Source organism: Tupaia chinensis, unplaced genomic scaffold (genome assembly GCF_000334495.1).
Source record: "Tupaia chinensis unplaced genomic scaffold, TupChi_1.0 Scaffold141372_1, whole genome shotgun sequence".
In the NCBI taxonomy this organism is placed as follows: Eukaryota; Metazoa; Chordata; class Mammalia; order Scandentia; family Tupaiidae; genus Tupaia; species Tupaia belangeri.
The window spans coordinates 35,955-50,588 of NW_006201235.1; the positions used below are offsets into that span (position 1 = coordinate 35,955).

The window sequence follows — 14,634 nt, forward strand, 5'->3', positions numbered from 1 at the left end:
AAAGCATTTATCAAAAAGGTCATTGAGCAATTAAACTTGTATTTTTTTGTAAATTATTTTCTGTTTAAATAAAACTGGTTTTATTCAGATAATTTTATTCAGATAATTGCTCATAAGTATTAACCAAAATCTGTAATACCTATGAGCATGTTCCTGTTTTCTCTTCTCTTGGCTCTTAATTTGTCCAGATTCTTAACATAGCTCATTTTTTAAAAATGATGCTATACATTGCATTTTAAAAAGTGTAAGGACAATAGATTTTTTTTTTGAGAGATTTTCACTGTAGGGCGCGTGCGCTCGCCAGACAGACAGAGAGAGACATAGAGACAGAAAGTGAGAAATCACCCCCCAGGGGGGATGGTCATGCCGCAATCCCCTCTCCTCCATTCTCCTCTCGGGATCTTGGGCATGCACACACACACGCCCGGCGTGAGTTTTAAGCCACCGGGTCCGGGACACGAACCGCGGTCGACTACGTGGGAGTCCAGCGACATAGCCATTACACTAACTGCTGGTTCCCAGGACAATAGATTCTGTAATTCAATGGAAGTTATGTTTCTCTTAGAATGTAAATAAAGTATCAGTAAATCACTTTGAACCTAATTAAGGACTGTTTTATGTGTTTTTAAAATTGTCTCCTCTAATGCTGGTCTTACTGCCAGGATATGGCTCTTACTCCAGGAACAAGGCCTTTCTGAGATCTTGGCTGCAAGCCTGGACTTTTGTAAGGCCCTTCCACTTAGCAATCCCTTAGCTCTTATTTCTGTACTCTTGAAATTTCAGCTTAGCTCTTTAGACTCCCAGCTTCTGCTAGATTTCTAAAAATTTCATCTTGTCATGAACAGATTAATAATGCAAATGTGCACTGAAAGGAGATTGCATGATATTTTCAGCTTCAGTGGGGTTATCCTCTCTCCAGGATTTGTGTTTCAATCACTAGTTGCTTTGGCAGTTACAGACCAATCCTGTCTCCTCAATTCAGTGAAAGTACTGCTCTGTGCTCAGGTGATATTCTTTTCTTCCCTCTCTCTACTGCGTGCCTCCACAGTCTCATATGCTCCCTGCCCAGGGACTTGTCTCAGAGCAAACACATATACATGGGAAATATGAAACTGACCTCCTCATTCTTTTTAATTTTGAAATTTTGGTTCCTGAAGTCTTGCTGGTAGTCTTTATTGTGGTCTGTGAAAGAATTCACAAACTCATAGAGGAGGCAGATAGAAATGGTTTATTCACTTTCCTAGAAGGAGAGGAGCCAGATATGGAGAGTTGTGTTGGCTTTAAAGGGTAGAGGTGAAGAGCTTTAATTGGGTGTTAAGGAAAGGAGGCTATGGCTGAGTAATAAGAGTGACTCTTGGACAGGACACTTGTAGATCCTTGCATTGTTTAATGGTTATTCTACATGTCATATCTGGCTGTGGTAGCCTGCCATTTATTTTGTCCTTAGTTTCTGTGCCAACTGTTGACAGATGCAACAATCTTTATGTCCGAAGGCAAGAACTTAGAAAATACAAGGTCAGCCATCTGCAATGAAGTCAAGAAAGGACTGACTAAGGAAGAGAAAGGGAGAAGGAGAAAATGTCTGAAGAATCTGGAAGTTGTGAATGTGCTTTTTCAGTTAAAATATCTAAGATACCTGTGACACATTGAATCAACCTGATGTCTGGGCAATAATTAGTTTACCCTTTTCCATTCCTAGGTGATCGAGAGACTAGTAACCTTTTCACCTGTGTTGATTGCTCTCCAGTGTCTTCAAATGGTTGTTTTATATATTTTGTCCATATTTTATAGTTTTGATATAAGTTACTTTTGGCTTAATACCAAAACTATTAAAGCTGCTCAGTCATGACCATAACAGAAGTCTTTTCTGTAATATCTAAAATCCACACATTCTGACTTCTTCTTTCACTTTCAGAAGATCTTGCACCATAAGTGTTCAAAAACCCACAATTCAGACAAGTGGACATATGGCTGATGTAAACAAAAATCTGAGATGTAGACCTACTTTTGATTGCAACTAGATCCAGATTTCCAACATTCTTTCCCTGCAAGCAGCCCAGGAAAGGTTACTTCCAGTACAATAAGGATGAAGCCAGAACTACAAAGAAAAGATTTAACTTACTTTTTTTCTCTATCTTTAATGAAAGGCAATAAGAAACCATAGATCTGAAAAAAATTATTAAGAATTTGTATTAACTACTCAATATGTTCTTCTTGAACCTTAAGGCTTTGTGTGAAAAGGCATTCTGTTATGGAGAGTGTCCTCACCAATCCAAAAATCTACTTTTCAGATGAAGAAAATGATGCTTAGGAACAAGAGAGCAAGTTGCTGAGAATAATAACTTTAATGATTAAAATAATAAAATTTTCCTATCCATTACCTTTTGCTAACCCAAAAAGCTTTTCTTATCACGTAATCTTTATTTTTACATTTAATACTTCTCACTTATGTGCTGGTCATATCACAATAAATTTGTTCCTTTAACATATATAAAGCTCTGCCAAACAGTAAGAGATCAGAACAACATCACAACAGAAAATAAGAAAAGGTTAAAAAAACTTGGCATCCAGAATAGATTCTTAAACACTTGTAAAGAGCACTAACTCATCTCTGTTAATGCAGATGACATGAATATATATATATATATAACAAAAATATCTACATAAAATTCCTAAAAGTAATAAATGAAAATAGTGATAAGAAAAAGTTAAAAAAAAAAATCGGCATCCAGAATAGATTCTTAAACACTTGTAAAGAGCACTAACTCATCTCTGTTAATGCAGATGACATGTTTTATATATATATATAAAACAAAAAAATCTACATAAAATTCCTAAAAGTAATAAATGAAAATAGTGAAGTGACAGGATACAAAATCAACATATAAAAATCTATAGCATTTCTGTACACCAAGAAGAACAGACTGAGGTAGAACTGAAGAAAGTAATTCCATTTAAATTAGCCACAAAATAAATAAAATATTGATGAATAAATCTAACCAAAAAAAAGTCAAAGACCTCTACAAGATAAATTTTTAAAAACTAAAAAGAAAAAATTGAAAATTACCCAAAAGAGTTGAAAGATATCCCATCTTCCTGGATTGGAATAATTAATATAATCAAAATACCAATTCTACCCAAATTATTCTACAAATTTAACACAATCCCCATCAAATTACCAGAGATATTCTTCACAGATTTAGAAAACACAAACACAGAATTAGTGTGGAATTATAAAAGATCCGGTATCACCAACGCAATCCTCATCAAGAAGAGTGGAGTAGGAGGCATCTCACTCCCTGAGCTCAAAATACATTACACAACCATTATAACCAAAACAGCATGGTATTAACACAAAAATAGTCATGTGGACCTATGGAACAGAGTAGAGACCCCAAAAATAAACTCCCAAACATACAGCCAGTGATTTTTTTATGAAGGGCACCAATCAATACAATGGGAAAAAGAAAATCTCTTTAACAAATGGTGTTGGAAAAACTGGGTATCCATTTGCAGAAAGATGAAACTGGACTCCTATCTCTCACCATTAGCAAATTCAACTCAAAATGGATTGAAGATCTAAACCTAAAACTACTTGTGGATAATGCAGGGGAAATGCTTGAAAACATTGGAGCAGGCAAAGACTTCTTAAATAAGACCCTTAAAGCACAGGCAATAATCCCAAAAATAGACAAATGGGATTAAATTAGGTTAAAAAGCTTTTGCTCAACAAAGGAAACAATAGTTTGAGTGAACTGACAACCCTTGGAATGGGAGACTATATTTGCAAACTCTCCCTCAGACAAGGGATTGATAGCCAGAATATACAAGGAATTCAAGTGGTTTGCCTGAAAATAAATTTTCAACCCTATTAAAACATGGGCAAATGAACTGAACAGACAACTCTCTAAGGAACATACATGAACAGCCAAAAAGTATATGAAAAAATGCTCAACATGTCTTATCATATGATATATACAAATCAAAACCACAATGAGCTACCACCTAATCATAGTCAGAATGGCTAAGATTAAAAAATAATGATAACTACTGGTGAGGCTGTGGTGAAATGGGAGCTCCCCTATACTGGTATGGAGGTAAATTAATACAGTCTCTGTGTAGAACAATATGAAGGCTTCTCAAAAACCTACAAATAGAACTACCATATGATCCAGCAATTCCACTCATGGGTATTTTTAAAGAATTGGAAAATGCTCAGTCAAAAAAGTGCTTGTGTACTCATGTTTTTTGCAGCATTATTCACAATTACTAACAATGGAACCAACCCAAATATCCACAATAGATGAATGGATTGAAATGATGTGGCACATGTACACTACAGAATACTATTCAGACATTAAAAAAAAAGGAAAAAATTAAACAAAAAGTAAGATCTTGTCATTTGATAGAAAGTGTATGAAAGGTTTATTGCTAAGTGAAGCAAGCTAGACTATGAGAGACAGGTATCGTCTGTCCCCACTCAATATATGCCAAATGTCTGCACCTATGACAAAACTGAAAAAATGGATGGTATTGGGAACCAGCAGTTAGCGTAATGGCTATGTCGCTGAACTCCCACATAGTCGACCGTGGTTCGCGTCCTGGACCCAGTGGCTTGAAACTCACGCTGGGCACGTGTGTGTGTGTGTGCGTGTGATCTGGAGAGGAGAATGGAGGAGAAGAGATTGTGACGTGACCACCCCCCTGGGGGATGATTTCTCGCTTTCTGTCTCTATGTCTCTCTCTGTCTGTCTGGCGAGCGCACGCACCCTATAGCGAAAACCTTTCCAAAAATAAAAAGAAAAGAAAAAATGGATGGTATTAAGTTATGGAGAGCAATTGTGGATACCAGAGACAGTGTGGAAGGAGGGTGAAAATGTGGGGGAGGGTGAGAGGGAGAAAACCAAGGGGAAAAAGAAAGAAACAAAGTATTTAAGGTACAAAAATATAGAAAATTATCTGTTGATGATAATATGAGTATTTAAGGTACAAAAACATGGAAAATTATCTGTTGATGATAATATGTATGGTAATATCTATAATTGAACCAATATACAGTGTATTCAGGATGAGAAAAAAAAAGAAATGAAACAATATTACAATCGATATGAAAAAAAGCATAGTTCACTTCTGGAATTCACAATTTCAAATTCATAATTTTTATAATGAAATATTTCATTGTATTCCTTTGGGAGATAATTCAAATGGAATTTAATTATGTCTTCCTATAAAAAAGAAAAAAAGAAAGGCCTCTAACAAGAAAATCTGACCAAATGCTGAGTCGTAAGGAGATTGTTTGAGAAATGGTCAGATAAGAAACCAAGAATAGGTATTTTAAGGATTCAGGATAATTATTCTGAGGAAGACTTAATGTTGAGTGAAGTGAGTCAGACATTTAAAGATACACAGTGTATTCACACACGATTTGTACTGAGTGTCTGACTCTATGGCAGAGGTTGAAAGATCTGAAAATATGATTATGGAGAGGTTCGGTGTGGATGCTAGAGACTGTAAGAGGAGAGAGTGGATAATAGAAAATAAGTGGTGGGGAGTGGGTGTGTGGTTCAAGGGGATGAAACATTTGACAGAAAAATATAAAGATCCCTGTTGGAAAAAATATAGAGAGAAAGTATACATAATAATATATAAAACATGAAATTAATAAAAATAAATACAGAAAAGGAAAAAATTATTCAGGGAGAAAGCAACTGACTCTGATTGATTATAATGAGTAATGATTTGCACATGCCTGTATCTTGTAGCTATATAGACCAAGATCACATTGAGCTTCTTAAGACACCTTTAATGGTGTTTTCTGACTGTCTCCATGTAACCAGTTACAGAAATAATCTTCCTTCTTCTGTAACCTCCACTTTCCATTTTATTGACTAAAAGAAGCAGCAGTCAGACTTACTTGGCCAAGAACACCTGGGTTCAATAGACCAATAGAATGCTGAAGGAAAATTCTTTAAAAAAGAAAAAGAAAGAGGAGGCAAAGAGAATACTTCATAATGCAGCCCTCTACATCTGCATGAGCAAACAAATCTCTCCAGTTCTCTCACCATGCAGGATGTTCTTTTCTGTCAATCACCAATGCAGGATGCTCTTTTCTGCTGATGTGGAGCACCCCAAGCCTGGTAATTACCTAAACCTTCTGTTCTGATATGGAGGAACTTGTGAACAACCTTGAAGCAACTCAGGGCTGATAGCTGCCTGGGTTTTCTGTTTCCCCACGAGCTAGCTGCCCCTCCCCTGAATTGTTGAGTGGCCAGAGGCCTTGAGCAGGTTGGATTCCCTGCTTCTCTGCCAGCTCTGTATTAGGGCAGACACTGAGCTCCTTCTCTGATAGGACATTCTAAGTGTGCTGAAACTGCCCCTCCCCAAATCACCCATAAAAGACTGTCCAACTCTCAGCCAGGCCTGGAGATTCATAATGTAAACTTCTCCGTGCCCACTGACATAATAAGGAGTTCTCCTTTTTCTCCTGAGTGCTGTTTTTCACTTCTCAGCTTCGGTTTTCCCACAACACAGTTTTTCAGACAGTAGTTATTCAGCCAAGGCTCAACTGGTAGGAAAGTCAGTAGCAACTAAACTGTAGTCCTGGAAGCTGTATAACTGAACACAAATTGGATCCTTGAGTCAGCTTCAAAGCACACCAGGTGAGTGCACATGTGCCTAGGATACTGGCAAGTTGGAGGAACAGAGTAGAGGAATCATGGCTTAATGAGAACCAATTAAAGGTGCTTCTCTCTCCCCCTCTCCCTCCCTCCCTCTTTCTCTCTCTCTCTCTCTCTCTCTCTCTCTCTCTCCAGTAATTGTACACACCCTCCCTCTCTCTTTCTCTTTCTCATACATACATGTACACTCTCATGAGTAAAATGGTTAAACGTTTTTTAATTTCTCACTTAATAAACATATTGCTCTCTATTGCGGGTCTGGGCAGTGTGATGTTACTATGACATAAGAATAACTACAAGAAATGAAAAAGAAAAAGGTGGGACCAGCAGGTTGTGTAGTGGTTGAGGTGCTGGGCTCATATATATCTAACTATGGTTTGTGGCCCATACCTGACAAGTTGCTTTCCCTCTCACTCTGTGACACAATAAAAAAAAAAAAAAATTAAAAAGTTAATTTAATTAAATAAATGATTCTTTTTAAAAAAAAAAAAAAGAAGATAAAATTATTATTACAGGTTAGGGCAGAATTACAGGGGTCCTTGTTTGCCTATTTGAATTTTTTAAGTTTTCAAAGAGTAAATGCACTCACCAGAGAGAAGGAGAAAGAAAGCACTCCATACTGGGGCGTGGTCACACCACAAACCCTTCTCCTCCATTTTTCTAGCCCATTAGGATCTGAGGTATGTGTGCACACATGCCCAGCATGTTTTTCAAACTGCTGGGGGGCCAGGATTTCAACCACCATTGGCCATATGGTATCAAATTAACTCATAAGTCTTTGAGGTCAAACGTCTTCCACCACTGGTGATAGAGGGACAACTAATGCTAAAAGACCTGTGCCTCCATCATTGATGAAGAAACCTTAGAGCCAAACTCTCAGATACAACTACTAAAAAGAAACTAATGCCCTGCTCTGGCTTTTCTTAGACCTGGAAAGTATGTCCTGGAAGCCATCTGCTCAGAGTCTCAGGCTCCACTGTCAAATGAGAAAAATGGTCTAAAAAAACACCTTTATGTACCGAGTTGACCATGAGTTAGCCAGAGTTGTCCATTGCCTGATTTAAATAGTATTAAGATTTCCTCTATTAAAACTCTACTCAATTAAAAAAAAAAAAAAAAAAACCAACAACAACAAAAAAAAGCCTGAGGTCTCCTAACACCTCTAGATTTAATTCCAGCTGTTAAAACACAGTCCTCTATGCCTGAGGTCTCCTAACACCTCTAGCCCATCTCTTCTTCCTGGAAAATCAGAGGCAGTTCCAAAGCCCATAGCTGACACTACTCAGTACAGGCCCAGTGGAGCAAGTAAATAGCTTCCTGCACCACAGCCACCACTCCCGGTTGTTCTGATAGACTTTGCCTTGGACATCTGGTAGGCACTCTGAGTGGGCTTAGAAACTGACTACATCTCACATCATCCTTGAAAAGTTTGGACCCGGAAGAGATAATATTTTTTCTCTACTGGAAAACAAAGTAGAAGGAACCAAGGGTCCCCAGAGAAAGAAAATAGACCCCAGTGGAAGGAAAGGTGTAGCACAGAGAAGTCTCCTGACACTGTTCTCCCTCCTGAGGTGGTAAATTGATCCTCATTGAGCAGAGGAACAGGTCACTCTCTAGAGACTCTGCTTATATCCTCCATCCTTCACCATCCAGCAAACACTAACAGATCTTCCCCGTATTTCTACTACTTCATTCTTTGGTGGTTATTGTGGAAGATACCCCATCCTCTCCAGGAAGACCAGACACTGTCAGAGAAACTTCAGGTTTGAATTTCCTGTTTGTCCATGAAAGGTGATGATGTATTACTTAGAGGAGAAAATAAACGTCAAAGAGTTAGAAAAATGAGTACCTATAAATAAAACTTCCTGGTACTTTGTTTTAGTTATACATTATATATATTATGTATTATATAGCCAGTAATTCCTAGACACAACGTGTGTCAGGTCCTAAGCAGAGTACTTCCACATATGTCGTCTAATGTAGAACCCTCAACATTTCATCTAAGTGTTTCTATGTCCATTTTACAGTTGAAGAAACTGGGAAGTAGATTATAGAATTGAATCAACGAACTTTCCACAAATGGTAAATTAAGAAATACAAATCCCAGTTTCCTCACTAAAAATCCATTGCTTTTGTACTATGCCTACCACTTCTTATAAATGGAAAGGTTGCTATTTTTAAGAGTTTTGCCAAAATGGCAGAGTTGAGACATTCTCCTGTCCGGATGAAATGAGGAAGAGGGATGTGCTACTGAGATCAGATTCACAATGCTTCCACACTGTTGTGCCTTCTTGGACTAGCTTGAGAAAAAGTAAAATATCAGATAAATTAAATATGCTTCTCTCATCTTGTATATTACAACATGAGATCTGGCTGACATGAACTAGATCTCTCCCAGCCTTTCTGAGACGGAAGAGGAGTGAAAATGTTGGCGATTTTTGTTTGGAGTGCTAATTAGGTCAGTGCAAGTATCTTGCCTACATAAGCGCAGCTTTGGAACCAATCAAACTGAAATGCACATTCCCTTCTGCAGCCTGTTCAGGAGAATCTGCCCACCACTTTGACAGCTCCAGCTTAGTCTAGTGCCAGGTAAACAGCACTGCTACCACCACAGCTTTCTGGTGAATAACAATATGCTTTCATTAAAAATGCCTTTTTCTCCTACCAACTTTTTTTTTTTTTTTGTAGTTTGCTATAGGGCACATACACTCACCAGAGACAGAAAGAGAGGTAAAGTGAAAACTTAGTCCCCAGAGAGGATGTCCATGCTGTAATTCCTTCTCCTCCATTCTCCTCTCAGGATTTTGGGCATCCATGCACATGCATTTGACATGTTTTTCAAGCCACTTGGTCCAGGATTCAAACTGCACAGTTGACTATGTGAGATCCAGCTGCCTTAACCATTATGCCTTGGTTGGACCCCCACTCACTTTTCATTTACTTACACAAAACATAAATAGTAATAGCACACAGAGAATCATTTCATACCCTTCTTGTTTTCTAGATCAGTTTTGTCAAACTCTCAAAATACAAGAATAGCCCTGAAAATGATATGGCTTGGATCCATTGGTTTCCTATATATGTGCAAACTATCCAACTAATGTTTTCATCTGAAAGATAAATATCACTAAAATATCTACTCAAGATGTATAGTCTGGATATAATGTATACTTGTGATATACTTGGAATACGAGTAAGCATTATATAATGAAAAAGTATTTCAAATAATTCCATTTTCTTTCAGATAAAGAAAATGAGGGTTCTAGAGGTTTAAAAACTCCACTAGAGCACTAAGCATCACCACTGAGATACTGAATCTAGACTCTCCATCCCCCCACCTCTCTCCTTCTATATTCAAAGGTATGGGGCTGAGAGCATGGGTGTTCATCAAAGGTATTCTAATTCATTTAGAACTAAGGGAAGGCTTTACACAGATACTCAGCATCTCTGCCTTGTGATGTTCCTAAGCAATTTGTGGGAGATGATCCAAAGTTTTAGCCTAACAGCCACCTATAAATCAACTGCTAATATCATAGTTTGTATAATTGGAATAAAATTGTACTTATAACTGCACTCTAGGCAAATTCACTTGCCTTCTCTGACAAGCACAGATGAGTTTCAACAGTTGATAATTCTGTCCTTTAGCCTGGTTGACTATGGATGGCTAGGATTGCTGTTTTAACTCAAGAGAAACGAAACCCAGCTAATTTCCTCTAGCTGATTTGACTGTTTTACTCATGAATTGATGGATGATAGTATTAAACTAGCGTTGACCATTTAATTTGAAATAAGGACAGTGTCAAAAATTACTTAAATAATTCAAAAAGGCCTTCACATTCACTTTGCATGGCTACGTAATTTGACTCAGTTCTGCCACAAACAGCTGTGATTATTTCTCCCATTCAGAAAGTGGAGAAAGTTTCGTTGTTGTGTATACACATATGCTTTTCCCACACACATATATGTGTGTGTGTATATGTGTGTGTGTGTGTATGTGAGTGTGTGTATATATACACATACATATGTACTTGATTGTCAGAAAAATCATGATGCATTTTGGCATAGAAAAATATGTTATGACTGTTCTAACAACCTAATATATTCGTGTGTGTGAGTGTGTAGGCAGGGAGAGGCTCTTGAACATGAATGCTGTAAACATATTTGAAAAGACTTTACACTTGATAGATCATATATTAGAGCTTATTAATTTCTAGAACCCAGAGTAAAAATATGAATGAGAGAGCAAATTATCAACCAAAGTTGATATTTCAGTTTTAACGTGAAAATGACTATTGATATATACATATTCTTTCTCAAGATGACTTAAATGCAAATCTGAGCCTCCATCTGTCTTTATCCTGTTACTCATTGATTCCTGGTGCTTTTACAGCTCACAGCACATGAAAACCAACACCCCAAGCAACTCCAGCACCATCTCTGGCTTCATCCTCCTGGGTTTCCCTTGCCCCAGGGAGGGACAGATCCTCCTGTTTGTGCTGTTCTCTGTCATCTACCTTCTGACCGTCATGGGCAATGGTTGTATCATCTGTGCTGTGTGCTGGGATCAGAGACTCCACACACCCATGTACATCCTGCTCGCCAACTTCTCCTTCCTGGAGATCTGTTATGTCACCTCCACGGTCCCCAACATGTTGGCCAACTTCCTCTCTAACACCAAGGTCATCTCCTTCTCTGGGTGCTTTCTCCAGTTCTATTTCTTCTTCTCCTTGGGTTCTACAGAGTGCTTTATCCTGGCAGTTATGGCATTTGATCGGTACCTGGCCATCTGTCGGCCTCTACATTACCCCAGCTTTATGACTGGACATCTCTGCAGAATTCTTGTGGGAAGCTGCTGGGCACTTGGTTTTCTCTGGTTCCTGATTCCTATCATTGGCATTTCCCTAATGTCATTCTGTGGAGACAGAATTATTGACCACTTCCTGTGTGACCCAGGTCCTCTGTTGGCCCTCACCTGTTATAGAGCCCCTATAATAGAACTGACAAGCTCTACCTTAAGTTCTCTGCTTTTATTTATTCCCTTTCTCTTTATTATGGGGTCCTATGCTATGGTTTTACGAGCTGTGTTGAAGGTCCCTTCAGCAGCTGGCCGACAAAAGGCTTTTTCTACCTGTGGGTCCCATCTGGCTGTGGTTTCTCTTTTCTATGGCTCAGTGATGGTCATGTATGTGAGCCCAACATCTCAGCATAAAGCTGGAATGCAGAAGATTGTGACTTTGTTTTACTCTGTGGTTACTCCACTCCTTAACCCCGTAATATATAGTCTGAGGAACAAAGACATGAAACATGCAATGAAAAAATTACTAGGAATATAAAATTAAGAGTCTCAATTTTTACTCCAAGGGGCTAGGGGTGCATTCATGATGAGACTTGCCAGGATCAAGTCCAAGTCTCCTGGTGGGCGGAGCAAGCCCAGAGCATTGGAACTCCCCCCCCAACATCCTTCTGATACACACCTGTAATTGTACCATGCCAGACTCTGCTACTTTTCATGCTCTCCAGAACTTCAATGCTCCCAGCTTTTGGCACTTGTTTTTCTGGAGCAACTATCTTTTTCCTCCTCAATTTCACTGGTGGTATCATTACCAGAAGAGCTTGCTGAAACAAGTTCCTTTGATTTAGGCCTCAGATAGCCTCCTGTTCATTCACTCATGACTGATCTCTTTCAACAGATTTTAACTTAAGCTTGAAACATTGCATTTCTTGTAAAATTGGCCTAGGACTATGCAAATCTTCACTATTCTAATCCGAGTCTTCAACTTGTACTTCATTTGCTTAATAGGCCTAAGATTCTTAGGAAGAAGACTGAAATTTATCTGACAGCCAAGAAAGATGACTGTGCCAACCTGGCCATTGGGAAGAAGCAGAAGAGGAGAAGGGATAGGAAGAAGGAGGTCTGTTTAGTTATATAGGGAAATTCTCAAGTGAATCCACCCCATTTAGTGGGTGCTCCCGGGTCTTGGATGTGCTGGGCTCTCTGGATGATTGCCAACTGGAGTGGGTTAGTATGGAGACAGGTAGGCTGTCCTACAATCACAGAAGAACCTTTACTCGCAGAGAGACCCCTGAAGCAGTCAAGCAGAGATCCTCTCAGAAGGGCTTTTGAATAAATAAAGTTGTTCTGAATGGTGCTGTTGTTGAAATGACTGTGGTTGTGCAAAAACTGGATATGTCAGAGGGCTAGGTTGGGAGACAAGGAGTCTGAGATGCACCTGTTGCATCAGGAGTTAAGGGCTACACTGCCAGCCTCGAGGTCCTATATATGTAGCCTCCTACTTACTTTGTGGAAAAATAAAGGCATTTTCACATTAAAAATAAATAAATAAATACTATATGTAAAAGTACTTCTAAAAAAAATCTTGGTTTAAAAGATTTTGATTTTGAGAGAGAGAGAGACTCTGGTTTTAAATTATCTATTAATAAGAACACATACTGATATCACTCAGAAAACTGTTCAGATTTCTTCTGAACTTCACACACTTTTACATACACTTTTATTTCCTAGAATTTGTATGGTTATCTGTGTTGTCAGAAATGTGCTCCAGCTTCTTCACAAAGAAGAGAAAGAAAACTTCTTTATTGAATATGTATTAAACCGGAATACTATGTGTAACACATTAATCTACTAAGGAATTGCAAATACGGAAAGAAATTTCACCCTTGTGACAAGCAGATGGCATAAAGGTTACGTTGCTGGACTCCCATGTCATTGAGCACAGTTTGAGTCCTGGATCCAGCAGCTTAAAACTCACACAAGGCACATGTACGTGCATGCTCAAAATCCCAAGAGGAGAATGGAGGAGAAGGGATTGCAGCATAGCATTGCAGATTTCTCACTTTCCATCTCTCTGTCTCTTTCTGTCTCTCCAACGATTGTGTACTTCCCACAGCAAAAATCTCAAAAAAAAAAAAAAAAAGGAAAGAAACAAATCTCTCCTTTTATAAAGTACAGCAAATAAACTCTGCCATATGCAGGGTTTTATTCACAGAACTGTGCCTCACTTATCTGGAGGAATATTAACCCACCAACATTTAATCCTTTTTACATATAAATCATTTTTTAACTTAAAGAATTAATATAAATGATTTATAGAGATTGATGTCCATGAGGGATATTGGTTCATAGTTTTCTTCCCTTACAATACCTTTGTCTGGTTTCAGTCTTAGAGAAATGCTGGCCTCATAAAATGAGGTAGAAGTATTCCCTTTGCTTCTATCTTCTGAAAGATAGTGAAGAGAATTGGTATAATTTCTTTCTTAAATGTTAGAATCCACTAGTGAACCCATCAGGGCCCACCATGCTCTGTTTCAGAAATGGTCATTGATTTAATTTCTTCTACATATATAATATACATGTATTTATATATACACACAGACTACCTATTTCTTCTTGTGTGGATTTTGGCAGATTGTATCTTTCATTGAGAGTATCAAATTTCTGGGCATATAATTTTTCTAGTGTTCCTTTATTATCCTTTTAATGTCCATGAGATTTAGTGATGTTCTCTCTTTGATTTATAATATTAGTAATTTGTTTCCTCTCTCTCACTGTCTTTTTTAAAATTTGCCAGAGGGCATATGTACTCGCAACAGAGAGAAACACAGAAAGCAATAGAGGGAAAGTAAGAAGCATTCCCTGAGGGAAATGGTCACACTGCAACCTCTTTTCCATCCCTCCCTCCTTTCTGGTTTTTTGGCATGCACACATACATGCCCCATGTATTTTTTAATTCACTGGATCTGCGACTCAAGCTGCACAGCCAGCCATGAGGGACCCAGCTGTCTGAACCCTTACACCACCAGTTGAACTGCCCTCTATCATTTTTTCCTAAGTTATTCTGCCTAGAGTCTCATCAAGTTTACTGATCTTTAAAAGAAACCTAACGGTTTTGTTGATTTTCTGTATTGCTTTTCTTTTTTTTTTTTTGGGGGGGGGAGG

At 38.2% G+C, this 14,634-nt stretch overlaps 1 protein-coding gene across 1 annotated transcript in view; it reads left to right on the forward strand.

Annotated features, from left to right (window-relative positions):
* Nucleotides 1–10,982: 10,982 nt before the first annotated feature.
* LOC102483745 (olfactory receptor 11G2-like) overlaps nt 10,983–14,634 on the forward strand; it is a 4,943-nt gene continuing 1,291 nt past the window's right edge. Inside the window, exon 1 of the mRNA XM_006163091.3 lies at nt 10,983–11,991. Coding sequence (XP_006163153.2) covers nt 11,078–11,991 — 914 coding nt within the window. The 5' untranslated portion in view covers nt 10,983–11,077. The remainder of the gene's footprint in view (nt 11,992–14,634) is intronic.